The sequence below is a fragment of the Melanerpes formicivorus genome, unplaced genomic scaffold (assembly GCF_026170545.1).
Source record: "Melanerpes formicivorus ecotype bairdi unplaced genomic scaffold, bMelFor1.0.p_v2 SCAF_4, whole genome shotgun sequence".
Taxonomy (NCBI): domain Eukaryota; kingdom Metazoa; phylum Chordata; class Aves; order Piciformes; family Picidae; genus Melanerpes; species Melanerpes formicivorus.
The window spans coordinates 36,729,621-36,757,339 of NW_027142356.1; the positions used below are offsets into that span (position 1 = coordinate 36,729,621).

Below are 27,719 nucleotides of genomic sequence, written 5' to 3' on the forward strand. Positions count from 1 at the left end.
GAGACACAGTCAGGTATGGGAGAGGTCAGAGACTGCTAAAGTGATCTGCCAAAGGCTACTAAATGATAATGCTGGAGCCAAGACTGAAAATTCCTTTTCCATCTCCCTGCTGGAAAGCAGGAGTGAGGGCTTGCAAGCAGATAGGAAAGTGACAGGTCACAGAGCTGGAAGCTGACAAAATTTGTAAGGCAAGACAAGTGATGGGAAAAGAAAACAACTTTTGGACATGGAATATCCATACAGGAGAATGTTCATACTGCACTTTATGATGAGGTCCTTCTTTTAGGGTACAGACCATTTAAAACAGGGCTTTTCTCAGCATCACCACTAGCAGAGAGTTATTAAAGGCTTCTTTGTTGTGATATGGGATGGTGAGACATGGGTAGTGTGTAGTGGTGATCTGTCCTGTGGTAAAAATGACAGAATACAGAATTAGCCAGGTGGGAAAAGACCTTTGAGATCATCAAGTCCAACCTATCACCCAACACCATCTAATCAGCTAAACCATGGCACCAAGCACCTCATCTAGTCTCTTTTTAAACACTTCCAGGGATGATGACTCCACCACCTCCCTGGGCAGCACATTCCAATGGCTAAGAAGTCTCTGAAGAACTTTCTCCTCACCTCCAGCCTAAACCTCCCCTGACACACCTTGAGACTGTGTCCTCTTGTTCTGGTGCTGCTCACCTGGGAGAAGAGACCAACCCCCACCAGGCTGCAACCTCCCTTCAGGTAGTTGTAGAGAGCAATAAGGTCTCCCCTGAGCCTCATTCTGATCCAAATGCAATGAGGAATAAGAAGAAAAATACTTAGAAGAGGAGTCAAAATGCAGAAGAGATTTCTCAACTTCAAAGCCTCATAAATCCTTACTTGAAAAGGGAAATGCAAATGAGTTTTAAAAAGTCATTTGCAAAGAGTGACTTCATCAAGTGTCACAGATGACTCAGGGGCTGTTGTGGCAGAGTATGAAATCCTGATACTTTTTTTTCCTCCAAGGTGCTGGTTAGTTGCCTGATTCACTTTTTTCATAGATTCATAGAATGGTTTGCATTGGAAGGGACCTTAAAGATCATCCACTTCCAACCCCCCTGCCATGGGCAGGGACACCTTCCACTAGCCCAGGTTGCTCAAGGCCTCGTCCAGCCTGACCTTGAATACCTCCAGGGAAAGGGGGCATTCATGACCTCCCTGGGCAACCTGTTTCAGTGTCTCACCACCCTCACTGTGAAGAATTTCTTCCTAATCTCCAGTCTAAATCTGCCCTCCTCAAGCTTCAATCCATTCTCTCTCCTTCCATCACTACAAGCCCTTGTAACAAATCACTTTCAGGCTTTCTTGTAGGGCCCCTGTAGGTACTGGAAGGCTGCTGTATGGTGTCCCCAGAGCCTTCTCTTCTCCAGATAACAGCCCAAACTCTCTCAGCCTGTCCCCATAGGGGAGGGGCTTCAACCCTCTGATCATCAGGCCCCTCTGAAGGGGGCTACAAGAAGGCTGGGGAGGGACTTCTCAGGATCTCAGGTAGTGATAGGACTAAGGGGAATGGAATGAAGCTGGAGGTGGGGAGATCCAGGCTGGATGTGAGGAGGAAGTTCTTCCCCATGAGAGTGGTGAAGCCCTGGAATGGGTTGTCCAGGGAGGTGGTTGAGGCCCCATCCCTGGAGGTGTTTAAGCCCAGGCTGGACAAGGCTCTGTCCAGCCTGATCTAGTGTGGGGTGTCCCTGCTCATGGCAGTGGGGCTGGAACTAGATGATCCTTGTGGTCCATTCCAACCCTGACTGATACTATCTATGATCTTTGTAGCCCTCTTCTGGACCTGCTTCAGCAGTTCCATGTCCCTCTGTTGCTGGAAGCACCAGAACTGGACACAGTGCTCCAGGTGGAGTCTCAGAAGAGCAGACCAGAGGGACAGAATCACCTCTCTTGTCCTTCTGGTCACACTTCTTTTGATACAGCCCAGGACATGGTTGCCTTCTGGGTTGCCAGTGAGCCTTGCTAGCTCATGTTGAGCTTTTCCTTAACTGGCACCCCCAAGTCCTTGAGACTGCTCTCAAGCCACTCCTTGCACAGCCCATTTTTGTGCTTGGCATTGCCCCCGTAAGAGATTACTTGCTGCTTCTTATCCAGTGTTTGCACTGTGGTGCTGTTGTGGTGCTTCTGTGCTGGTTATTTTTGCCTATACAACCCTCTGCAGAGTTAAAGAGTTGGTCCAATAATACACTGAGGATCCTGGCAGAAAAGTGCAGTGCCCACAACTAATCTGATATTTCCTGTTCACTTTTGAACTTAGCTTCTCTGAAGGAGGGTGAGGAAGGGTGGGGCAGAGGTTTTGGAACTGTGTCAGGATGTGCATGCAGTGGGGGGTGACTGCTCTTCAGCAGCACTTGCATATTGCAGTGTAAACCTTTGGCTTCAATCCAGTGCTGAGAATTCTGACTTCCCTCAACATTTTTCCTCCCTCCACTCTTTTTTTCTCCCTCCACTCTTTTTTTCTCCCTCCACTCTTTTTTTCTCCCTCCACTCTTTTTTTCTCCCTCCACTCTTTTTATCTCCCCCTACTCTTTTTTCTCCCTCCACTCTTTTTATCTCCCCCTACTCTTTTTGTCTCCCCCTACTCTTTTTGTCTCCCCCTACTCTTATTATCTCCCCCTACTCTTTTTGTCTCCCTCTACTCCTTTTGTCTCCCTCTACTGTTTTTTCCTCCCCCAGCTCTTTTTCCTCCCCCAGCTCTTTTTCCTCCCCCAGCTCTTTTTCCTCCCCCCAGCTCTTTTTCCTCCCCCCAGCTCTTTTTCCTCCCCCCAGCTCTTTTTCCTCCCCCCAGCTCTTTTTCCTCCCCCCAGCTCTTTTTCCTCCCCCCAGCTCTTTTTCCTCCCCCCAGCTCTTTTTCCTCCCCCCAGCTCTTTTTCCTCCCCCAGCTCTTTTTCCTCCCCCAGCTCTTTCCTCCACCTCTTGCCCTCTTACCCTCTCTTTTTGTTTTTAAACAGTGGTCACTAGCTAGCAAATGCTACAAATAGCAATAAGCTATAAAAGCCAAAAAGTTAGAATTTAGGAGGTTTTGAAATTTTGTCATGTTTCCTCTCTCTGTTTTGCTTGAGTCTTAACTCTCTCTCTCTCTTCCTATCTTTATTTGCATGTTGCTGATGTAATTCTTGAGCTTTTCAAGTTGACTTAGCTGTAGAGGTTATTTTGTCTGCTATGTGAGCAGGATCAGCCATTTAAAGCCTTTTTGTTCCCATTAGCCCTGAGAGCTTGTTTTCTGGAGTGCAGGTGACAGAACAAGAGGAAATGTCCTGAAATCATGCCAGGGGAGGTTTAGGTTGGATATTAGGAAAAACTTCTTTCCTGCAAGAGTGGTCAGGCATTGGAACAGGCTGCCCAGGGAGGTGGTGGAGTCACCATCCCTGGAGATGTTCAAGAAGCATGTGGGGATGGCACTTTGGGACATGGTTTTAGAGGGCATGGTGTTGGGTCCATGGTTGGACATGATGATCTTAAAGGTCTTTTCCATGATTCTGTGATTCCTTTACTGCTGCTTGTGGTCACAGAAGTCACTGGTATCAGATGCTTCTTTGTTTGATCTTAGGAAAGCCAGCAAGATTTCCTCAGAGATCCACCCTGCTCTCAAGTAACTGGCTCATATGGCATCTTGAGAAATTGTGGTGTGCTCACTGAGTGAAGTTTTCCACCAGGATGTTGCACATTTTGACAGTGTATAGAAATGAGCCTGGTTACTGCCCTTGGGCAAAGAATTATCATTGCAAACAAAGAAGTATCGCACCGAGCCGCCTTGTGTGACTCATGCTGAAGAGTGAAGCTTGAAAGAGACTGATAAATTTAAGAGGACAAAGAAGAAAAGGAAAACTCCCTTTGATAATCCAGCATACTGTTAATTAAAGCAATCATTTCTCTTAAAAGGCCTCTCACTGCAGGGAATCTGCTGGTGAAGTTGCTGATTTGTCACAGCAGGAGTGGATTTTTCCTCAGAAGAGCCAAGCCTTAAGGATGCCATCCACAAGCTAGAAGTCTGAGGGGGTTTAAGAGTTGAACTGCCAAAATTGGTGATTGCAAACAGAGAGAGTACCTCATTGCAGTCAGTCACCCTTTAAAGTCCTTTAATTTTCAGTATGTTCTTTGCCAGTCCTGACCCCTGTAGGTGGGTCAGGGTTCATTTGGCCTTTAGGAGCTGTAGGTGGATCGAAGGGGTCTGAATAGCCAAGGATGGGCTCCACTGGCAACATACTCTGCAGTCCCTAAGCATTTCTGAGGGTCCAGCTACCTTCCAAGCTTTACACTTGTTCTCAGACTCTTTGCAAATCATAGAATCATAGAATTGTTAGGGTTGGAAGGGACCTCAAGGATCATCTAGCTCCTGCCATGGGTAGGGACACATCGTGCTAGGTCAGGTTGCTCAGAGCCACATCGAGCCTGGCCTTAAAAAATTACAGGGATGAGGCTTCCACCTCCCTGGGCAACCTGTGCCAGTGTCTCACCACCCTCATGGGGAAGAGCTTCTTCATCAAGGCAGCTTTTTTTCACATGTCTACAGATGGATATTTGTATCTGACTAGGTGGCAGCCATAGAAGTAGTTCATTGTTGTGAAGTAGCAGCTTCTAGATGTCAGAGGTTCCATCTCTGGGAGACAGACCAACCCTGACTAAAATGAGGTAGTAGCCTTTATGCAGAGAACATCCCCTCTGGAGACTGTCCCCCATGCAGTAAGATTTGATGGAGCAAGGATATGAAGATCACAGGCTCACAGGATGTTAGGTGATGGAAGGCAACTCTGGAGATCTTTGAGTCCAACCCCCCTGCCAAAGCAGGACCATAGAATCTAGCATAGGTGGCACAGGACCAAGATGTCACATGCTGTGGAAATAAGAAGACACCATGTATTGTGGAAAATCTTCACAACTTCCTTCTTGTTTCTTTGAGAAGTCCCAGACATAGTTGCCTTCCTGGGCAGCAATTGCTTGGCATTGGTTGTAGCCTGAAGGTGCCAGGCGCTTTTCGGTGGTGCTCAGTGATAGCACAAGGAACAACAGGTACAAGCTGGAACACAGGAGGTTCCACCTCAGCATGAGGAGACACTTCTGTATGGTGAGGGTGGCAGAGCCTTGGAACAGGCTGCCCAGAGAGGTTGTGAGGTCTCTAGAGGCTTTCAAAACCTGCCTGGATGTTTTCCCGAGCAGCCTGCCCGAGGTGATCCTTCTTTGGCGGGGGGTTGGACTCAGTCTCTGGAGATTGTTTCCAACCCCTAACATTCTGTGATTTTTGTGATGGGTTTTGAGACCAGAAGGCTTAGCACTGAGAAAAAAATTATCTTTTTTTTCTTTTCTCATCAGAGTGGTTGCCTGCATGGCTTGGGGAAGGCACTGTAGAAGGGCCTTGGGAGAGCAGTAATTCGTGGGGGAACTGCTGGGGGCTGCTGAGAGGACATGCGATGTAGAGGTTTGGTTTCTTTCTGTTCCTGTTCTCCCTTCACATGGTTTCCAAAGAGGAACCCGAGTTTCATGTGTGTGGTAGCAGTCTACCAAGACATTAAGATTGTAGCAGTCAAGTGCTATCCACATCTACTGATGACAGGACGGCAATGCACCCCCCTAATTTGATGAGGGGAAGACTCCGGTTGGATATTAGGGGAAAGCTTTGTGGAATGGAATGGAATAGGGTAGGGTAGAATAGAATAGAATAGAATAGAATAGAATAGAATAGAATAGAATAGAATAGAATAGAATAGAATAGAATAGAATAGAATAGAATAGAATAGAATAGAATAGAATAGAATAGAATAGAATAGAATAGAATAGAATAGAATTAACCAGGTTGGAAAAGACCTTAAAGATCATCAAGTCCAGCCCATCACCCAACACCGTCTAAGCAACTAAACCATGGCACCAAGCACCCCGTGCAGTCTCTTCTTAAACACCTCCAGTGATGGTGACTCCACCACCTCCCTGGGCAGCACATTCCAATGGCCAGTCTCTCTGGGAAGAACTTCTTCCTAACATCCAGCCTAAAGCTCCCCTGGCACAGCTTGAGACTGTGTAGGTTGCTGGGAGTTGAGCTAAGGTGAACAGAGGAGAAACATTGGCAAGAAGTTTTTTCATCCATCCTCTCAGCTGGTAAAAATTCTCAGGGCTGTTTCTAGTTGAATAGGAAGAGAGCTTTTGTTCATGAGAGCTACTCAGTGCCTTTTGCTGGGGATTCCTCACTTTGAGTCTCAGGCTGCCTATTGCTGTGTTGTTGGCTCCTCAGTTTAATAAAGGTTGTTAAACATCAGCAAGGTCTGCAGAGTCTGAGATAAGGACTCCTTTCAAAATGCTATTCTCTGCAGAACTGGCAGTGTGTCTGCAGCCCAGGAAGCTGGTGCTTGGGCTGCTTCCACAAGGTGCTGTTACAAAAATGCTCTGCATTTTGAACAGAGTAATCAAAAGCTAAGATCCTGGAAGAGTGAAGGAAGTTCAGATGAGGTCCTGCACATAGGCTGGGGCTCCATATGAGTATAGGCTGGGGGATGCTGAAAGTGAGAGCAGCCCTGCAGAAAAGGGCTTGGGGGTACTGGTGGATGAGAAGCTGGGCATGAGCCAACAGTGTGCACTTGGGCAAATCACAGCCTGGGCTGCATGAAAAGAAGTGTGGCCAGCAGATCCAGAGAGGAGATTCTGCCACTGTGCTCTGCTCTATTGAGGCCTCACCTGGAGTGCAGTGTCCAGTTATGGGACCTAAAACACAAGAGGGACATAGACCTGCGGGAGCAGGTCCAGAGGAGGACCTCTCCCCAGCCTCATTGCCCTTCTCTGGACACATTCAGGTATCTCAACATCTTTCTTGAATTGAGGGGCCCAGAACTGGACACAGGACTGAAGGTGTGGCCTAGCCAGTGCTGAGTACAGGGCAGAAGGACTTCCCTGCTCCTGCTGGCCACACTATTCCTGATGCAGGCCAGGATGCCATTGGCCTTCTTGGCCACCTGGGCACACTGCTGGCTCATGTTCAGCTGCTGTCAACCAGTACCCCCCAGGTCCCTCTCTGCCTGGCTGCTCTCCAGCCATGCTGTCCCCAGCCTGTAGCTCTGCATGGGATTGCTGGGGCCAATGTGTGGCACCTGGCACTTGACCTTTCATTTGAAGAATCAATTGCTTGCAAATGAATTAATTAATTCATTTGAAGAATTAATGCTTATCTCAACATGTCTTTTAACTTGTTTCTAGGTAGAGGACCCTCCTTGGCCTAGAGGACATCAGGCACCATGGCAGATCCCATCTGCTGGGCGCGGTACCGCTGGCAGCGACTGATATCCGCAGAGGGTGGAGAAGGCAGCAGCAGCAGCAATTCAAATGACAAGTGCTATCAATCATCAAAACCTCCTGGCAAGCACAGGATAGTGATACCCTGCTTGGGGCATTTTAAGGAAGAGTATGAAAAGGTATCCAAATTGTACATGAGCAACAAGATCCGGACCACGAAGTACACGCTGCTGAATTTTTTACCCCGGAATTTGTTTGAACAGTTCCACAGGTAATCCAGAATCACAGTCTCACAGTATCACTAAGGTTGGAAGAGACCTCGAGGATCATCGAGTCCAACCTATCAACACAGACCCATGACTAGACCATGGAACCAAGTGCCACGTCCAATCCCCTCTTGAGCACCTCCAGGCACAGTGACTCCACCACCTCCCTGGGCAGCACATTCCAATGGCTAACAACTCTCTCAGTGAAGAACTTTCTCTTCACCTTGAGCCAAAACTTCCCCTGGCACAGCTTGAGACTGTGTCCTCTTGTTCTGGTGCTGCTCGCCTGGGAGAAGAGACCAAGCCCTTCCTGGCTACAACCACCTTTCAGGGAGTTGTAGAGGGCAATGAGGTCACCCCTGAGCCTCCTCTTCTCCAGGCTAAACAATCCCAGCTCCCTCAGCCTCTCCTCACAGGGCTGTGCTCAAGGCCTCTCCCCAGCCTTGTTGCCCTTCTCTGGACACGCTCAAGTGTTTCGATGTCCTTCTTAAACTGAGGGACCCAGAACTGGACACAGGACTCAAGGTGTGGCCTAACCAAAGCAGAGTACAGGGCACAATGACTTCCTTGCTCCTGCTGGCCACGCTATTCCTAATGCAGGCCAGGATGCCATTGGCCCTCTTGGCCACCTGGGCACACTGCTGGCTCATATTCAGGCACCTGTCGATCAGCACCCCCAGGTCCCTCTCTGTTTGGGAGCTCTCAGCCACTCCGACCCCAGCCTGTAGCTCTGCATGGGATTGCCGTAGCCAAAGTGCAGCACTCGGCACTTGGACTTGTTGAAAGCCATCCCATTGGACTCTGCCCATCTGTCCAGTCGGTCGAGGTCCCTCTGCAGAGCCTTTCTACCCTCTAACTGACTAACATCTGCTCCTAACTTGGTGTCATCTGCAAACTTGCTGATGACTGACTCAACCGTCTGCTTTTTTCATGGGGGTAATGCTTCTCAAGTGGGACCCTTTCATTTCAAGGTGTGCTGCTGTATGGACAGCTGATAGAAAAGTATTCTTCCTCCCCACTTGCCTGTCCCTGCTGAAAAGGTCTGTGTTGTTTGGCCAGAGTCCCTTCAGCGCCACTCAGTGTTGGCTCTTGAGTGCTGAGCTGATCATGTGGTGCAGGATGGGTTCCATGGATGGACCACTCAGTGGATACAGAACTGGCTTGATGGCTGCACCCAAAGGGTGGCTGTCAATGGGTCCCTGTCCCAGTGGAGGCCAGTGACAAGTGGAGTCCCTCAGGGATCAGTACTGGGACCAGTCATGTTTAATGTCTTTGTCGGTACCATGGACAGTGGCACTGAGTGCACTCTCAGCAGGTTTGCTGATGACACCAAGCTGTGTGGTGCAGCAGACAGGCTGAAGGGAAGGGATCCATCCAGAGGGACCTGGACAGGCTGGGGAGGTGAGCTCATGTCAGCCTCATGAGGTTCAACAAGACCAAGTGCAAGGTCCTGCAGCTGGGTCGGGGCAATCTCAGACACTGATATAGGCTGGGCAGGGACTGGCTGGAGAGCAGCCCTGAAGAAAAGGACTTGGGGGTGCTGGTGGATGAGAAATTCAACATGAGGCAGCAGTGAGCACTTGCAGCCCAGAAAGCCAACCAGAGCCTGGGCTCCATCAAGAGAAGCATAGCCATCAGGTCAAGGGAGGTGATTCTCCCCTTCTGCTCTGCTCTGGTGAGACCCCACCTGGGGTACTGTGTCAAGTTCTGGAGCCTCTATTACAGGAAGGATCTGGAGGTGCTTGAAGGTATCCAGAGAAGGGTCACAAGGATGAGCAGAGGGCTGGAGCTGCTCTTCTATGAGGACAGACTGAGGGAGTTGGGGACTGTTCAGTCTGGAGAAGAGAAGGCTCCCAGGAGACCTAATTGTGGCCTTCCAGTATCTGAAGGGGGCTCCAAGAAAGCTGGGGAGGGACTTTTGAGGGTGTCAGGGAGTGATAGGAGTGGGGGGAATGGAACAAAACTAGAAATGGGTAGATTGAGATTGGATGTTAGGAAGAAGTTGTTCCCCATAAGGGTGGTGAGAGCCTGGCACAGGTTGCCCAGGGAGGTGGTGGAAGCCTCATCCCTGGAGGTTTTTGCAGCTAGGCTGGATGTGGCTGTGAGCAACCTGCTGTAGTGTGAGGTGTCCCTGCCCACGGCAGGGGGGTTGGAGCTGGCTGATCCTTGAGGTCCCTTCCAACCCTGACAATTCTATGCTTCCATGATATGAAAGTTACAAGTTATAAAATGTAATTAATATAATGAATGTGTATAAAAGCTACACAATAGTTACATACATTTACATGCAATTTATACATTACAAAATATACTTTAGATAATACAAGGGGTTACTGAAAGCTCCCTTACTCTTTGCAACACTGCCACACAGCATCCTCCAGCAGGATTTCCATAGTTGCAGCTGGGGTGAAGAAAAGATGAATGACTGCTAACTGAAGGGTTTATGCAGCATGAAGTGGAGGGATAAAGATGACTGCTAGCACAGCTAACTCCTGCATTTCCTCTTTGTTTCAGAGTTGCCAACTTGTACTTCCTATTTCTAGTTGTCCTGAATTGGGTTCCTCTGGTTGAAGCCTTCCAAAAAGAAATTACAATGCTACCTCTAGTAGCAGTTCTGACCATCATTGCGGTGAAAGATGGCCTGGAAGATTACTCAAGGTACAAAATGGACAAACAGATAAACAACTTGGTAACCAAAGTTTATAGCAGGTGAGAGACAGAAGCCTTTCTGGTTTGTGTTTTGATTCTGTGTGGCAAAGTTGTTGATAAATCTTTTGGTTTGCTTTCTGGGTACTCATGGAATTATACAGTTATTTATGTTGGAAGGGTTGGGAGGCATAAATCCAGGCTGGGTGCAGAGTGGGTTGAGAGTAGCTCTGAAGAAAGAGACTTGGGGGTGTTGTTTGATGAGAAGCTCACCAGGAGCCAGCAGTGCCCTCATGCAGCCCAGAAGGCAAACTGTGTGCTGGGCTGCAGCAAGAGGAGTGTGGGCAGCAGGGCAAGAGAGGAGATTCTGCCTTTTTGCCCTGGTGAGACCCCACCTCCAACACTGTGTTTGGTTCTGGTGTCCCCAACATAAGAAGGACATAGAGCTGTTGGAGGGAGTCCAGAGGAGGCCACAAAGATGATCCAAGGGCTGGAGCACCTCTGCTATGAGGACAGGCTGAGGGAGCTGGGGGTGTTCAGCCTGGAGAAGAGAATACTTTGTGGGGACCTTAGAGCTGCCTTCCAGTACCTGAAGAGATCCTCCAGGAAGGCTGCAGAGGGACTTTTCATCAGGGTGTCTAGAGACAGGAGCAAGGAACAGTGGTTTGAAGCTGAGGGAGAGTAGATTTAGACTGGATCTTAGGAAGAAGTCTTTCAGTATGAGGGTGGTGGGACTCTGGAATAGGCTGCCCAGGGAGGTTGTGGCTGCCTCTTTCCTTGGGATATTGAAGGTCTGGTTGGACGAAGCCTTGAGCAGCCGAGACTGGTTTAGAGAGGCATCCTGGCCCATGGTGGGGAGGTTGGATGAGATGATCTCTGAAGTCTCTTCCAACCTAAGCCATTCTGTGAAAGCAAGTGGAATGAGTTTTATATAAAATTATTCTGGGAGAGTGTCTAGAATGTAATTCCCAGAAAACCAGGGCTTGGACCCCAGGGATGATTCTTTGAGACCTTACTCTGAGACCTTACTGCTCTCTACAACTACCTGAAGGGAGGTTGTAGCCAGGTGGGGGTTGGTCTCTTCTCCCAGGCAAGCAGCACCAGAACAAGAGGACACAGTCTCAAGCTGTGCCAGGGGAGGTTGAGGCTGGAGGTGAGGAGAAAGTTCTTCCCAGAAAGAGAGATTGGCCATTGGACTGTGCTGCCCAGGGAGGTGGTGGAGTCACCATCCCTGGAGGTGTTCAAAAAGGGATTGGATGTGGCACTTGAAGCCATGGTTTAGTTGATTAGATGGTGCTGGGTGAGAGGTTGGACTTGATCTCTGAGGTCTTTTCCAGCCTTATTGATTCTATGATTCTATGATTCTATGATTCTATGATTCTATGATTTATACTCACCTTGAGCTAATAGGCTGTCTCATCAGAGGTTGATTTTAATGACTTGGAAGAATAACTTAAATATTTAGAATGATTTTTCTAGTTACAGTGTGTTTCTCTGAGCTTTCAGTTTATGCAGTTTTAAGAAGTGGCTGCTTTTACTCTCTCTTCCAGGAAGGAGAAGCAATACATAGAGAAACGCTGGAAGAACGTCAGCGTTGGAGACTTCATCCGGCTCTCCCGTAACGAGATCATTCCTGCTGACATGGTGCTCTTGTACTCCACTGACCTGGATGGCATCTGTTACATTGAAACTGCAGGCCTTGATGGGGAAACCAACCTGAAGCAGAGGCAGGTGGTGAGAGGATATTCAGAGCAGGTGATAATTGTGTGCTCATAGTGATGAAAGTCCAGTTCTGGGCCCCTCAGTTTAGGAAAGATGTTGAGATGCTGGAAGGTGTCCAGGGAAGGGCAACAAAGCTGGGGAGGGGTCTGGAGCACAGCCCTGTGAGGAGAGGCTGAGGGAGCTGGGGTTGCTTAGCCTGGAGAAGAGGAGGCTCAGGGGAGACCTTCTTGCTCTCTACAACTCCCTGAACGGAGGTTGTAGACAGGAGGGGGTTGGTCTCTTCTCCCAGGCAACCAGCACCAGAACAAGAGGACACAGTCTCAAGCTGTGCCAGGGGAGGTTTAGGCTGGAGGTTAGGAAGAAGTTCTTCCCAGAAGGAGAGACTGGCCATTGGAATGTGCTGCCCAGGGAGGTGGTGGAGTCACGATTGCTGGAGGTGTTTAAGAAGAGCCTGAATGAGGCACTTGGTGCCATGGTTTAGTTGATTAGATGGTGTTGGGTGATAGGTTGGACTCAGTGATCTCAAAAGTGTTCTCCAACCTGGTTAATTCTGTATTCTGTCTTCATTTAACCCAGAGGGAACGAAAGAGATCTATTTTTGAGTACTGCAAGCCAGTCAGAGTAACTATTCAGGTGAATGTCATTTATGGTGTGTGTCACGTCGTGGGTGAGAACTTGGAATTCTCTAGGGGGAAGGTCTGTCCTGAATGAAGACCTGGAGGCAGGAGCAGATGTCGTCTTCCCTCTTGCACTGGTTGTTTTCATGTTGCAAATGTATTTTTAGCTGCAATTATAGTCCTTCAAGGAGATGGTTTGCAAAGGCCTGCAGCGATAGGACAAGGGGCAATGGCTTCAAACTAGAGAAGAGCAGATTTAGATTAGATGTTAGGACCAAGTTCTGCACCATGAGGAAGCCTGGAACAGGTTGGAGAACACCTTTGAGATCACCAAGTCCTATGTATCACCCAGCTAAACAACTAAACCATGGCACCAAGTGCCTCATCCAGTCTCTTCTTAAACACCTCCAGGGATGGTGACTCCACCACCTCCCTGGGCAGCACATTCCAATGGCCAAGCTCTCTTGCTGGGAAGAATTTCTTCCTCACCTCCAGCCTAAACCTCCCCTGGTGCAGCTTGAGACTGTGTCCTCTTGTTCTGGTGCTGGTTGCCTGGGAGAAGAGACCAACCCCCACCTGGCTACAAATCTTTCATAACAGCTCTTCCTTCAGCACTGGTGAGGCTCAAATATCATGGAGAACGTCCTGCCTGCTTGCTTTGTGTCAGCACAGGCAGCACCTTGCTCAGGGGATGGTAGGCAATGGCTGTCAGGAAGAGACTCTGCTTGCAGAGGAGGTGGTGCCTCTTTTATTTTTGACCTATCATGATACAACCCAAAACTGTGGGGAGACCTTTGCTTTCCAGATGTTATTACTCCATTTTAACACAGGAATTTAGGATTGTGTATTTTTTTTATCATATTTTGTGGGAGTTCTCTGGACTTATTTCTTATTTTGGTGGGGTTTTTTTTTCCCTTTGTGTTTTTTTTTCCCCCTGTGGCTTTAGGCTTCTGAGATTGATCCAGAAAACTTTTCCAGTAGAATCGAATGTGAAAGTCCTAACGACGACCTCAATCGCTTCCGAGGCTTCGTGTAAGTACCTGTGGTGCCTTGAAATTGCTTCCCCCCACCCCCAAGAATGAAAATTGCCAGACTAGCTCAGGTGGATGCAGAATCTCTATCTTAACAAACACAAGCTATCCTGGAGGCCATAAGGTTGCCCTTAATTTTCTGTCTAGTATACCCCCAGAGGTGGTTGCCCTGTGCAGCGACCTCCAAGCTACAGCAAGCTCCTGTCACATCTCCTAACTAATCAATGTGTGTCAGGGGAGAGGAGGTAGGGCTGTCCCAGAAGGCTGTGTGCAGCTTTTTGTCAGCCTGTAATTTCTCAGTTTGGAGTTCCAGGCTGCTGAGTGTTATGCCTATACTACAACAACAACAACCACCAGGCCCTTCCGGATGTGTTCCTCTGTGACCTGAGCTGTGTGGTCCTGCTCTGGCAGGGGGGTTGGACTCGATGATCTCTTTGGGTCCCTTCCAACCCCTGATATCCTGTGAGCCTGTGAGGTGGAAAGCAAATGAATCATTGAATCATAGAAGCAAGCTTGATTCTGTAATCAAGCAGGGTTGGACCTCAGAGATCATCAAGTCCAACTAGCATGGTTTAGTTGATTTGGTGGTGTTGGATGATAGGTTGGACACGATGATCTTGAAGGTCTCTTCCAACCTGGTCTGGTTCTATTCTATTCTATTCTATTCTGTTCTGTTCTGTTCTGTTCTGTTCTATCTAATGCCTAACACCTCATGACAACTAAACCATGGCTCCTCAGAGATTATAAAGTCCAGCCTATTATACCTAACACCTCCTGACAACTAAACCATGGCTCCAAGTGCCACATCCAATCCCTTTTTGAACACCTCCAGTGATGGTGACTCCACCACCTCCCTGGGCAGCACATTCCAATGGCAAATTACTCTTTCTGGGAAGAACTTTCTCCTCACCTTCAGCCTAAACTTCCCCTGGTGTAGCTTGAGACTGTGTCCTCTTGTTCTGGTGCTGGGTGCCTGGGAGAAAAGACCAACCCCCACCTGTTTACAACCTCCTTTCAGGCAGTTTCAGACCAATGGGATGAGTTAGACCTTATCATCATTTTCCTTTTGCATCCAAGGGTAATTTATTTACTTCTACCACTTTCCTACTCAATCTGTAGAAAACTTTTCCTAGGCACAGCCTGAAACTGCCACAGGAGGCTTGGTGGCTCTTCAAACTATTGTCATTTGCTTTGGTGCCCTACCTGATCTTCAGAGAGCTTGCAATGTTTGCTTGAAGAGCTAGTGGCAGTGTGTGAAGAAGCCAGCCCATTTCTGGGTGCAGCCCAGCAGATGGAGCTCCTGAAGGGCTTTCTGAGCAGCAGGTAGTGAACAGGGAAAGCCCACTCTTGGTTTTCAGTTTCCATTCAATATTTTCAGCATTGTAGTTTAGGCTGTTTCCAATCTACTCTGAATAACATTTGATGTCTACAGTGTTTGGTCTGGGCTATGGCCTGTATACACCACAGGCTAGGCAAAATGCAAAGTTCTGTTGATTAACCAGACCTAGAAGTAAGTGGATTTCTTTTTTTAACTCAGAAAATTGTGGCTTTCAAAAATTAAAACAATTTAAAAGTTGTTTGTTTGTTATTAAAGTCGTAAATATGCAGAGCAGGTGGAGTGAGCCCAGAGGAGGACCACAAAGATGATCCATCTCTGCACTGAGGATAGGCTAAGGGTGCTGGGGCTGTCCAGCCTGAAGAAAAGAGGGCTCCCTCCATTTCATCAGAGTGGCTACAACCTCCCTTAATGTGGTTGTAGACAGCAGTAAGGTCTCCCCTGAGCCTCTTCCCCTCCAGGCTAAGCAACCCCAGCTCCCTCAGCCTCTCCTCACAGGGCTGTGCTCCAGACCCCTCCCCAGCTTTGTTGCCCTTCTCTGGACACCTTCCACAAACTTTCCTAAACTGAGGAGCCCTGAACTGGACACAGGACTCAAGGTGTGGCCTAACCAGTGCTGAGTACAGGGGAAGAATAACCTCCCTTGTCCTGCTGGCCACACTATTCTTGATGCAGGCCAGGATGCCATTGGCCTTCTTGGCCACCTGGGCACACTGCTGGCTCATGTTCAGCTTACTGTCAACCAGTACCCCCCAGGTCCCTCTCTGCCTGGCTGCTCTCCAGCCACTCTGGTTTTGCAAAGCTTGCCTGGTGATTACTTGAGTCCTACAGCTGAAGTCATGTGCTTTGTTTGCTTGTTTGTTTTCCAGTGAGCATTCAAACAAGGACCGAGTGGGCCTCAGCAAGGAGAACTTACTGCTCCGAGGATGCACTGTGAGGAACACAGAGGCTGTTGTAGGCATAGTGGTATATGCAGGTCAGTGAGCCACCCTGCCTGTCACAGCTTGCCCTGCAAACAGGATAGGCTTTGGGGCAATGGATACCAGCTGGAACACAGGAAGGTCCACCTCAACATGGGGAGAAACTTCTTTGCTGCAAGGGTGATGGAGGACTGGAGCAGGCTGCCCAGAGAGGTTGTGGAGTCACCTTCTCTAGGGACTTTCAAAACCCACCTGGATGAGTTCTTGTGTGACCTGCCCTAGGGGATCCTGCTTTAGAAGGGGGGCTGGACTTGATGCTCTCCACAGGTCCCTTCCAATCCCTAGCATTCTCTGGTTCTGTGTGTCCAAAGAAACAGTTATCTTGCAGAAGGAAATTAGAAGAGTAAAAGTTGGAATCCAACAGAAGGCAGCTGTAGCTAGAAAAGTTAAGGATACATGAGAGACTGGCACAGGCTGCCCAGGGAGGTGGTAGAAGCCTCATCCTTGGAGTTTTTTAAGGCCAGGCTGGACGTGGCTCTGAACAACCTGATGGAGTGTGAGGTGTCCCTGCCCAAGGCAGGGGGGGTGGAACTGGATGGTCTTTGAGGTGCCTTCCAACCCTAACAATTCTTTAATTCTATGTCTGGATTAAGTTAATTTCTATTTTAACAGTGTAAAGAACTGACTTGTCTGATGGTTGATGAGGCCACCTGTGTTCTGCCCAGGTGGCCAAGAAGGCCTGCATCAGAAATAGTGTGGCCAGCAGGAGCAGGGAGTTTGCTCTTCTAGAATCATAGAATGGTCTGTATGGGAAGGGACCACTGAAGGTCATCCAGTCCAACCCCCTCTGCAGTCAGCAGGGGCATCCTCAACTAGATCAGGTTGCCCAGAGCCCTGTCCAGCCTCCACCTTCAGTATCTCCAGGGATAGGGCCTCAACCACCTCCCTGGGCAACCTGTTCCAGTGTTCCATCACCCTCATGGTGCAGAACTTACTCCTAACATCCAATCTAAATCTGCTCTTCACTAGTTTGAAGCCATTGCCCCATGTCCTATCAATCCAGGCCTTGTAAACAGTCCATCTCTATCCTTTTAGGCCCCCTTCAGGTACTGGCAGGCTGCTATTGGGTCTCCCCAGAGCCTCCTCTTCTCCAGGCTTAACAACCCCAGCTCCCTCAGCCTGTATTTTCATCAGAGGTGCTCCAACCCCCCTGATCATTTTCATGGCTCTCCTCTGGACCTGCTCCATCAGGTCCATGTCTTTCCTGTATTGAGGGCCCCAGAGCTGGATGCAGTACTCCAGTACTCTGTAATCTCTGTTCAAATACCAGTTAACAGAAGCATCCCATTTCCCAGAGCTGTAGAAGTACAAAGCACTGGTGGTTCTGGTGCCTGCTCTGGGTGGATTCCAGCCTGTGTTGTGTTCCAGGTCATGAAACCAAAGCCATGCTGAACAACAGTGGCCCTCATTACAAGCGCAGCAAACTGGAGCGGAAGGTGAACACTGACATTCTTTGGTGTGTTCTGCTGCTGATTTTGATGTGTTTGACTGGTGCAATAGGTAAGTGGCAACTGGCAGACTCCTGCTGCTTGCCTCTCTCAGCCTACAGTGCTTAGTGTTTTCATTTGGGCCTGATTGATTATAACAGCCCATCTCAGAAACTGCCTTTGTCCACGTGTGGCTCCCCAGCAGCTGGGGATGCTGCCAGGTTTCGGTTTGTGTTGTCATGCTGTCATCTGGAGTGTGGTCAGGAGGTGTGTGCCTGGTGCATGTCCTTAGGTCTGATTCATTTCTCTTTTCTGTTGCTAACTGCTCTGCAAAACTCCTGCTTTCTCTTGAGGCTTTTCTAGGTGACACAAGGTGCAATCACAGCCTTGTGGGGAGACTGGAGCCTTGAGATTTTAGGGCTTGATCACATGGTGAGCTTGAGTTGGTCTGAGCAGACTTAACTTCTGTGACAAATCAAAAAGGTGTTCCAAAGATGTTTAAAAACCTCAGACTACATTTCATAATGATGGCACAGTGTTCACAGGTTAACTGAAACCTAGACAAGCAAGGATTATACAATTATTTGCTAGAGCTGTTTTTAGGAGGAAAAAAAAGGAATGTTTACAAAAGTAGTTGGTACTCCTTTATTCCTTTACTCCTTTACTCCTTTATTCCTTTACTCCTTTATTCCTTTACTAATTTTTTTACTCCTTTACTCCATTATTCCTTTACTCCATTATTCCTTTACTCCATTATTCCTTTACTCCATTATTCCTTTACTCCTTTATTCCTTTACTCCTTTATTCCTTTACTCCTTTATTCCTTTGCCCATTAATTTACTCCTTTATTCCTTTACTCCTTTATTCCTTTACTCCATTATTCCTTTACTCTTTTATTCCTTTACTCCTTTACTCCTTTATTCCTTTACTCCTTTATCCCTTTATCCTTTACTCCTTTATTGCTTTATCCTTTACTCCTTTACTCCATTATTGCTTTATTTCTTTATCCTTTATTCCTTTACTCCATTATTCCTTTATTCCTTTACTCCTTTATTCCTTTACTCCTTTATTCCTTTATTGCTTTATTCCTTTACTCCTTTAATCCTTTACTCCTTTCTTCTTTTACTCCTTTCTTCCTTTACTCCATTACTCCATTACTCCTTTCTTCCTTTCCTCCTTTCTTCCTTTCCTCCTTTCTTCCTTTCCTCCTTTCTTCCTTTCCTCCTTTCTTCCTTTCCTCCTTTCTTCCTTTCCTCCTTTCTTCCTTTCCTCCTTTCTTCCTTTCCTCCTTTCTTCCTTTCCTCCTTTCTTCCTTTCCTCCTTTCTTCCTTTCCTCCTTTCTTCCTTTCTTCCTTTCCTCCTTTCTTCCTTCACTCCTTTCTTCCTTTCCTCCTTTCTTCCTTTCCTCCTTTCTTCCTTTCCTCCTTTCTTCCTTTCCTCCTTTCTTCCTTTCCTCCTTTCTTCCTTTCCTCCTTTCTTCCTTTCCTCCTTTCTTCCTTTCCTCCTTTCTTCCTTTCCTCCTTTCTTCCTTTCCTCCTTTCTTCCTTTCCTCCTTTCTTCCTTTCCTCCTTTCTTCCTTTCCTCCTTTCTTCCTGTCTTCCTTTCCTCCTTTCTTCCTTCACTCCTTTCTTCCTTCCCTCCTTTCTTCCTTTCCTCCTTTCTTCCTTTCCTCCTTTCCTCCTTTCCTCCTTTCTTCCTTTCCTCCTTTCTTCCTTTCCTCCTTTCTTCCTTTCCTCCTTTCTTCCTTTCCTCCTTTCTTCCTTTCCTCCTTTCTTCCTTTCCTCCTTTCTTCCTTTCCTCCTTTCTTCCTTTCCTCCTTTCTTCCTTTCCTCCTTTCTTCCTTTCCTCCTTTCTTCCTTCCCTCCTTTCTTCCTTCCCTCCTTTCTTCCTTCCCTCCTTTCTTCCTTCCCTCCTTTCTTCCTTCCCTCCTTTCTTCCTTCCCTCCTTTCTTCCTTCCCTCCTTTCTTCCTTCCCTCCTTTCTTCCTTCCCTCCTTTCTTCCTTTCCTCCTTTCTTCCTTCCCTCCTTTCTTCCTTCCCTCCTTTCTTCCTTCCCTCCTTTCTTCCTTCCCTCCTTTCTTCCTTCCCTCCTTTCTTCCTTTCCTCCTTTCTTCCTTCACTCCTTTCTTCCTTCACTCCTTTCTTCCTTCACTCCTTTCTTCCTTCACTCCTTTCTTCCTTCACTCCTTTCTTCCTTCACTCCTTTCTTCCTTTCCTCCTTTCTTCCTTTCCTCCTTTCTTCCTTTCCTCCTTTCTTCCTTTCCTCCTTTCTTCCTTTCCTCCTTTCTTCCTTTCCTCCTTTCTTCCTTTCCTCCTTTCTTCCTTCCCTCCTTTCTTCCTTCCCTCCTTTCTTCCTTCCCTCCTTTCTTCCTTCCCTCCTTTCTTCCTTCCCTCCTTTCTTCCTTCCCTCCTTTCTTCCTTCCCTCCTTTCTTCCTTCCCTCCTTTCTTCCTTCCCTCCTTTCTTCCTTAATTCCTTCACTCCTTTCTTCCTTCACTCCTTTCTTCCTTCACTCCTTTCTTCCTTCACTCCTTTCTTCCTTCACTCCTTTCTTCCTTCACTCCTTTCTTCCTTCACTCCTTTCTTCCTTCACTCCTTCACTCTTTTCTCCCTTTATTCCTTTAGTTCAGAGATATGCTGTATAGATGTGCTGTTGCTAGAAGTGGATAGAAGGTATTTCTTCATTGATACTTAATTTTAATGAGGTTCCCATTGGGGAACTCAAGAGGAAAAATGGTAGTTTAAAACCTTAGAGAGAACAACAGAGCCTGTAACATCTACCACCATCACCCTGAACTGATTCACTTTGTCTTGTTCTTGTTTTCCAGGCCATGGAATTTGGTTAAGTAGGTATTCAGAAATACCCTTTTTTAACATCCCTGAAAGAGATGGAAAATTGATTCCTCCAGCACTAGCAGGGTTCAATATGTTCTGGACAATGATCATTTTGTTACAGGTAACTTTGCTCTGCTTTAAACATGGGATATATTTTGCTGTCATAGAATCATAGAATCAATAAGGTTGGAAAAGACCTCAGAGATCAGCAAGTCCAAACTACCTCCCAACACCTCATGACTAACTAAACCATGGCTTCTAGTGCCACGTCCAATCCTTTTTTGAACACCTCCAGTGATGGGGACTCTACCACCTCCCTGGGCAGCACATTCCAATGCCCAATCTCTCTTTCTGGGAAGAACTTTTTCCTCACCTCCAGCCTAAACTTCCCCTGGTGCAGCTTGAGACTGTGTCCTCTTGTTCTGGTGCTGCCTGCCTGGGAGAAGAGACCAACCCCCTCCTGGCTAGAACCTCCCTTCAGGGAGTTAGAGTAGAATAGAACAGAATAGGATGAACCAGGCTGGAAGAGACCTTCAAGATCATCGTGTCCAACCTATCATCCAACACCACCTGATCAACTAATCCATGGCACCAAGCACCCTTTCAAGTCTGCTCCTGAGCACCTCCAGTGATGGTGACTCCACCACCACCTCGGGCAGCACATTCCAATGGGAAGTCACTCTCTCTGTGTAGAACTTCTTCCTAACATCCAGCCTAAACCTCCCCTGGCACAGCTTGAGACTGTGTCCTCTTATTCTGGTGCTGGTTGCCTGAGAGAAGAGACCAACCCCCACCTGGCTACAACCTCCCTTCAGGTAGTTGTAGACAGCACAAAGGTCTCCCCTGAGCCTCCTCTTCTCCAGGCTAAGCAACCCCAGCTCCCCCAGCCTCTCCTCACAGGGCTGTGCTCCAGACCCCACCCCAGCCTCGTTGCCCTTCTCTGGACATGTTCAAGAGTCTCAATGTCCTTCTTAAATTGAGGAGCCCAGAACTGGACACAGGACTCAAGGTGTGACCCTAACCACTGCTGAGTACAGGGCAGAATGACTTCCCTGCTCCTGCTGACCACACTATTCCTGATGCAGGCCAGGATGCCATTGGACTTCTTGGCCACCTGGGCACACTGCTGGCTCCTTGAAGTCACTCTTCAGCTTCAGTGGAGCTACTTCATGTTTGTAAGTGGCCAAAGAGTCTGGGTTTATCTAACCTCCCCTCCCTGTTTTATTTTGGTAGGTCTTGATCCCGGTTTCACTCTACGTTTCAATTGAGATTGTCAAACTGGGGCAGATTTATTTGATCCAGAATGACATTGATTTTTACCACGAGAAAACAGACTCCACAATCCAGTGTCGAGCACTGAATATTGCTGAGGACCTTGGCCAGATTCAGTACATCTTCTCTGACAAGACTGGAACCCTCACTGAAAACAAGATGGTTTTCCGGAGGTGCAGCATTGCAGGCCAGGAGTATTGCCATGAGGAAAACGGTGAGACACTAAGCCTCTCCTCACAGTGGGGCCATTTTTCAGGTACCTGTAGACAGCAAGAAGGTCACCCCTGAGCCTCCTCTTCTCCAGCCTAAGCAACCCCAGCTCCCTCAGCCTCTCCTCACAGGGCTGTGCTCCAAACCGCTCCCCAGCCTTGTTGCCCTTCTCTGGACATGTTCAAGAGTCTCAATGTCCTTCTTAAATTGAGGAGCCCAGAACTGGACACAGGACTCAAGTTGTGGCCTAATCAGTGCTGAGTCCAGGGCATAATGACTTCCCTGCTTCTGCTGGCCACACTATTCCTGGTCCAGGCCAGGATGCCATTGGCCTTCTTGGCCTCCTGGGCACACTGCTGGCTCATATCTAGCCTACTATCAACCAGTACCCGCAGGTCCCTTTCTGCCTGGCTACTCTCCAGCCACTCTGACCCCAGCCTGTTGCACTGCATGGGGTTGCTGTGGCCAGAGTGCAGCACCTGGCACTTGGACTTGTTAATTCTGTATTCTGAGATCATGATTATTCTTTGGCTCCTATCAATGTGCCCTCCTGGAGGCACATTCAGTTAACTTTACTTGTTTCCATGCAGCTCATGTTGTCTAGAACTCCTCCCAGCTTCTGGATTCACTCCAGCTGAGTGCTGATCTTGAAGCTCAGCATCCCAAGCAGGGAGTCAGTGTTGCTGGCTTGTGGGGGGGTTTATTTTTCACAAGTGGTAGATTATTCTTAGCTACATACCATCTTCCTTCCTTTTAAAGTCCTGTTTCCTGAAGCTCCAGCCAGGTTACTTTCTGCTGATGGAACAGTAATTTTGTTTTCCTTTCCATAGCAAAGAGGTTGGAATCCTATCAAGAAGTGGATTCAGAGGATGAGGCTTCAGCTGATCATCAGTGTGGCTCTTCAGCTGATCATCAGTGTGGCTCTTCAACCCATGTGTCCAAATGCCAGGGGCACAACTGTACACCTGTGAATGAACCTTTGAAGAGGAAGTCTTTGAATCAATTATTAAGAAGGGAAGATGGAAAAGGTGCTGTTTCCCACCCAGGACATGTTGCTTTCAGCAGCCCCATTGTAAGTAGGAGCTGTGGATTCTGATGCTGTGTTTCTGCAATAACTCAAGGAAGGAATATCCTTTTTACCTCCATTTGACCAGAGTGCTTCTCATTTAAGAACTCTGGGCTTTTCCTTCCTTCAAAACCAGAGCCTCCCATGGCTGCCTGGCTGCATCTTCTTTGCAGCAGACGTGACAGATGTTTGTTGGGTCACAAAGATCTGTGCTGTGGTCCTTGCTGCTGTGACTCCATGATGAATCCAGCTGGAGTAATCAGCTTCATCATAATAGCAGTTCTTTTTAGAGGTTCCCAGCATTTTCTGTTGGGTTTAGTAGGAAATACCCAGGTGGGCAATGATTTCTTGGAGGTTACAAGAGCTAGAAGCTCTGCCTGTGAAGCTGGAGGTGTCTAAATAGCATTCACCAGATTTAATCTCTGTTGAAGTGTCTATGAACTGAGGCTCTGCTGTTCACCTGCCTGACATGAAGTTTTCCCTGGGCTAGCATAAGGCAGGGAAGACACCAGGGTGTTCCTCTAATTCCTGGAATAACCAACTCAACATCTGACAGGAAGGAAGCTGCCTGAGGGCTGAGGGAGCTGGGGTTGTTCAGCCTAGGGAAGAGAAGTCTCTGGGAAAACCTTAGAGCTGCCTTCCAATACCTGAAGGGATCCTCCAGGAAGGCTGCAGAGGGACTTTTCATCAGGGTGTCCAGAGGCAGGACAAGGGACAATGGTTTGAAGCTGAGGGAGAGTAGGTTTAGACTGGAGCTTAGGAAAAAGTTCTTCAGTATGAGGGTGGTGAGACCCTGAAATAGGCTGCCCAGGGAGGTTGTGGCTGCCTCCTCCCTGGGGGCATCCAAGGATGAGGCCTTGAGCAGCTGAGTCTCGTTGAGAGGTGTCCCTGCCCATAGTGGGGAGGTTGAAGTAGATGATCTCTGAGGTCCCCACAACCTAAGCCATTCTGTGATGATTCACCTGTAACTGGTTTAAGCTCCAGAGAAGGAGGTTAATCTTACACCCTAATGGATACTTTTGCTCATTTCATCAACAGGAGACAGATGTTGTACCAGACACACAACTGCTGCAGAAGTTCAGTCAGATTTCATCTGTTGCCTATCAGCAACCAGAAGAAGCCTCCAGCAAGTTCTCTTGGGAGACCATGTACATCACTGACTTCTTTCTGGCTCTGGCAATCTGTAACACTGTTGTAGTTTCAGTCCCCAATCAGCCTCGTCAGAAGGTAGGAGGGGTTTATTTTTGGCTCTTTACAGAATACAGAATTAACCAGGTTGGAAAAGACCTTTGAGATCATCCAGTCCAACCTACCACCCAGCACCATCTGATCAACTAAACCATGGCTCCAAGTGCCTCATCCAGGCTCTTCCTAAACACTTCCAGTGATGGTGACTCCACCACCTCCCTGGGCAGCACATCCCAATGGCCAATTACTCTTTCTGGGAAGAACTTTCTCTTCACCTCCAGCCTAAACTTCCCCTGGCACAGCATGAGACTGTGTCCTCTTGTTCTGGTGCTGGATGCCTGGGAGAAGAGACCAACCCCAACTGGGCTATAACCTCCCTTCAGGTAGTTGTAGAGAGCAAGAAGGTCTCCCCTGAGCCTCCTCCTGTCCAGGCTAAGCAACCCCAGCTCCCTCAGCCTCTCCTCACAGGGCTGTGCTCCAGACCCCTCCCCAGCTTTGTTGCCCTTCTCTGGACACCTTCCAGCATCTCAACATCTTTCCTAAACTGAGGGGCCCAGAACTGGACACAGTCCTCAAGGTGTGACCTAACCAGTGCTGAGTTCAGGGCAGAATGACCTCCCTGCTCCTGCTGGCCACACTGTTCCTGATTTGGCCATGTCCACAAATAAATGAGATCCTGTAGGGGAAGAAAACCCCCAACCAACCAAGTGACTGACATTCTCCAAGCTTCCCCTTTCTCCTCTTCTGGTGTGCCCTGGCAGAAAGAAGGGAGCTGCTGTAAACCCCCAGAGTGCAGTGAGCTATTGTGTCTCAGGTGATGCTGGTAATGCTTTTCCTGTGGAGAAAAGCCTGGTTCCCATGGGTTTTGCTTCTGTGTATAGTCTGTTCCTAACTTTTACAAGACAAATCATATGGTGCATTTGCAATTGAGCTTTGGTATTGTCTCTATTCCAGCTCACTCTTTCCAGATCTGTGCCCTAGCTTCCTTTAAGCATACTGTGCCACTCAGGTTACCTTGACAAATAGGTTATAGTTGGCTGGAAGGTTGGAATAATCTTAGAAGACTCCTAGAATACTGGAACTGAGGCTGCCCAGGCTTTATGTCTGTAATAATCTGAAGGCAAAAATGCTTTGCAGTATGACTTCAAGTGGTCTGACCTTGAATGTACAGTGAATTTGCCAGGCTGCCTGGTTTAATGGGCTGGGGTGGGAGCCCTGTGTCTGCTTTCAGAGCACACAGCCTAACATTTATTTCAAGACAGGACTGTCTGCTTCATGAGTATGAATGATTTTTTTCCAAGGTAACATTTTCATAGCTCCAGGTTTCACCAGTTCTGACTGAGCAGCATGATCAGCTTTACAAAGGCCTGGAGTGGTAGGGCAAGGTGACAGTGGTTTCAAACTAGAGAAGAGGTTTAGATTGGATGCTAGGAACAAGTTCTGCACCATGAGGGTAGTGGAACATTGCAACAAGTTGCCCAGGGAGGTGGTTGAGGCTCCATCCCTGGAGATACTCAAGGTGGGGCTGGACAGGGCTCTGGGCAACCTGATCTAGTTGAGGATGTCCCTGCTGACTGCAGAGGGGGTTGGACTGGATGACCTGGGGTGTTTAGGCTGGAGAAGAGGAGGCTCAAGGGAGACCTTCTTGCTCTATACAACTACCTGAAGGGTGGCTGTAAGCAGGTGGGGGTTGGTCTCTTCTCCCAGGCAAGCAGCACCAGAACAAGAGGACACAGTCTCAAGCTGTGCCAGGGGAAGTTTAGGCTGGAGGTGAGGAGAAAGTTCTTCCCAGGAAGAGAGATTGGCCATTGGAATGTGCTGCCCAGGGAGGTGGTGGAGTCACCATCCCTGGAGGTGTTCAAGAGGGGATTGGATGTGGCACTTGAAGCCATGGTTTAGTTAGTCATGAGGTGTTGGGTGACAGGTTGGACTGGATGATCTCTGAGGTCTTTTCCAACCTTATTGATTCTATGATTCTATGACCTGTGGAGGTCCCTTCCAACCCATTCTGTGATTCTAAGTTCAGCTCTTTGATTTCATTCTCTCCTTTTTTTATGTAATAAAATATGAAGGATTCAACAGAAATGCTTTCTCTAACTGTTCTGTTGCAGATGAGACTTGCCTCCCTGGGTAGGATGCCAATCAAATCACTTGAGGAAATCAGGCAGATGTTCCAGAGGCTGTCAGTCCGCCGGCAGAGCTCCTCCCCGCTGCCGAGTGTGAAAGAATCCTCCTCCTCCTCCTCATCAGAAAGCCCAACCAGTTTTGTGAGCAAACTGTCTCTTTTCAGAACAAAACTGGCTTCACCTGCTTTGGATGGAGCTGCTCAAAGGGCTGCTGATCCTCCCCACACTGACAGCCCAGAACATCCCCCGGTGCCTCAGGCAGGAGGTGTGGGGACTGTCGCTGCTGGCGGTGAACACAGCTGCGCTGCCTCACCCCAGGCATCACCTCCCACGCCTAGGCTGTGTTACGAAGCTGAGAGCCCAGATGAAGCTGCCTTGGTTCATGCAGCTAGAGCTTACAAATGTGTTTTACAGTCCAGGACTCCAGAGCAAGTCACTGTGGACTTGGCAGGCCTGGGGTCTCTAACGTTTCAGCTTTTGCACATCCTGCCCTTCGATTCCCTGCGGAAGAGGATGTCGGTGGTGGTTCGCCATCCGCTCTCCAACTGCGTGGTGGTGTACACCAAAGGGGCAGACTCAGTCATGATGGACTTGGTGAGAGCTGCACCTGAAGGTATCTGCAGAGCTTCTGCTTCCTGCCTCACCTCTGTCATTCTTCTGTACAGTTGTCACCTTGGGTACTGTGTCCAGTGCTGGGCCCCTCAGTTTAGGAAAGATGTTGAGCTGCTGGAAGGTGTCCAGAGGAGGGCAACAAAGCTGGGGAGGGGTTTGGAACACAGCCCTGTGAGGAGAGGCTGAGGGAGCTGGGGTTGCTTAGCCTGCACAGGAGGAGGCTCAGGGGAGACCTTATGGCTCTCTACAACTACCTGAAAGGAGGTTATAGCCCAGTTGGGGTTGGTCTCTTCTCCCAGGCATCCAGCACCAGAACAAGAGGACACAGTCTCAAGCTGTGCCAGGGGAAGTTTAGGCTGGAGGTTAGTAAAAAATCCTTCCCAGCAAGGGAGATTGGCCACTGGTATGTGCTGCCCAGGGAGGTGGTGGAGTCACCATCCCTGGAAGTGTTTAAGAAGAGACTGGATGAGGCACTTGGTGCCATGGTTTAGTTGATTAGATGGTGTTGGGTGATAGGTTGGACTTGATCTTGAAAGTCTTTTCCTGGTTCATGAGAAGAGCCTAGTGTTTGCATAATATAGTTATGGAAACTTCATCTGTTTGCTGGTGAAGCATATCATGTCCTCCTGGCTGAGAGAATTGGGGCTGTTTAGTCTGGAGAAGAGAAGGCTCCAAGGAGACCTCATTGTGGCCTTCCAGCCTCTGAAGGAGGCTCCAAGCAAGCTGGGGAGGGACTTTTTTAGGGTTTCAGGTTGGCATCTTTTAAAATGGCTTTAGACCTTCAAAGTTTTCCCACTGAATTTAGCCTAAGGAAATGCATGTTCACTTTGCTCTCTGTGCTTTTTGTGTGACAGGAGGTGCTAATCATGCAGAAATAGAGCAAAAGAAGATTAAAGAGAGAACTCAGAAGCATTTGGATGCCTATGCAAGAAGGGGACTGCGCACCCTGTGTATTGCTAAGAAGGTATTCCTGTCAATGCCCTCCTGCTGGAGCATGGCCAGAGAAGGGCCAAGAGCCTGAGCAGAGGGCTGGAGCTGCTCTCCTATAAGGACAGACTGAGGGAGTTGGGGCTGTTCAGTCAGGAGAAGAGAAGGCTCTGAGGAGACCTAATTGTGGCCTTCCAGTATCTGAAGGGGTCTACA

At 48.3% G+C, this 27,719-nt stretch overlaps 1 protein-coding gene across 1 annotated transcript in view; it reads left to right on the plus strand.

The window, feature by feature from the left end:
* Positions 1-557: 557 nt before the first annotated feature.
* The window catches only part of ATP10D (ATPase phospholipid transporting 10D (putative)), a 39,471-nt gene continuing 12,309 nt past the window's right edge, over positions 558-27,719 (plus strand). The window contains exons 1-13 of the mRNA XM_068137761.1: positions 558-732; positions 7,210-7,516; positions 10,026-10,220; positions 11,708-11,912; positions 13,443-13,528; positions 15,733-15,839; positions 17,212-17,343; positions 20,096-20,223; positions 21,336-21,588; positions 22,415-22,656; positions 23,689-23,877; positions 25,950-26,577; positions 27,431-27,540. Of these exons, the coding sequence (XP_067993862.1) occupies positions 7,248-7,516; positions 10,026-10,220; positions 11,708-11,912; positions 13,443-13,528; positions 15,733-15,839; positions 17,212-17,343; positions 20,096-20,223; positions 21,336-21,588; positions 22,415-22,656; positions 23,689-23,877; positions 25,950-26,577; positions 27,431-27,540 (2,544 nt within the window). The 5' untranslated portion in view covers positions 558-732; positions 7,210-7,247. The remainder of the gene's footprint in view (positions 733-7,209; positions 7,517-10,025; positions 10,221-11,707; positions 11,913-13,442; positions 13,529-15,732; positions 15,840-17,211; positions 17,344-20,095; positions 20,224-21,335; positions 21,589-22,414; positions 22,657-23,688; positions 23,878-25,949; positions 26,578-27,430; positions 27,541-27,719) is intronic.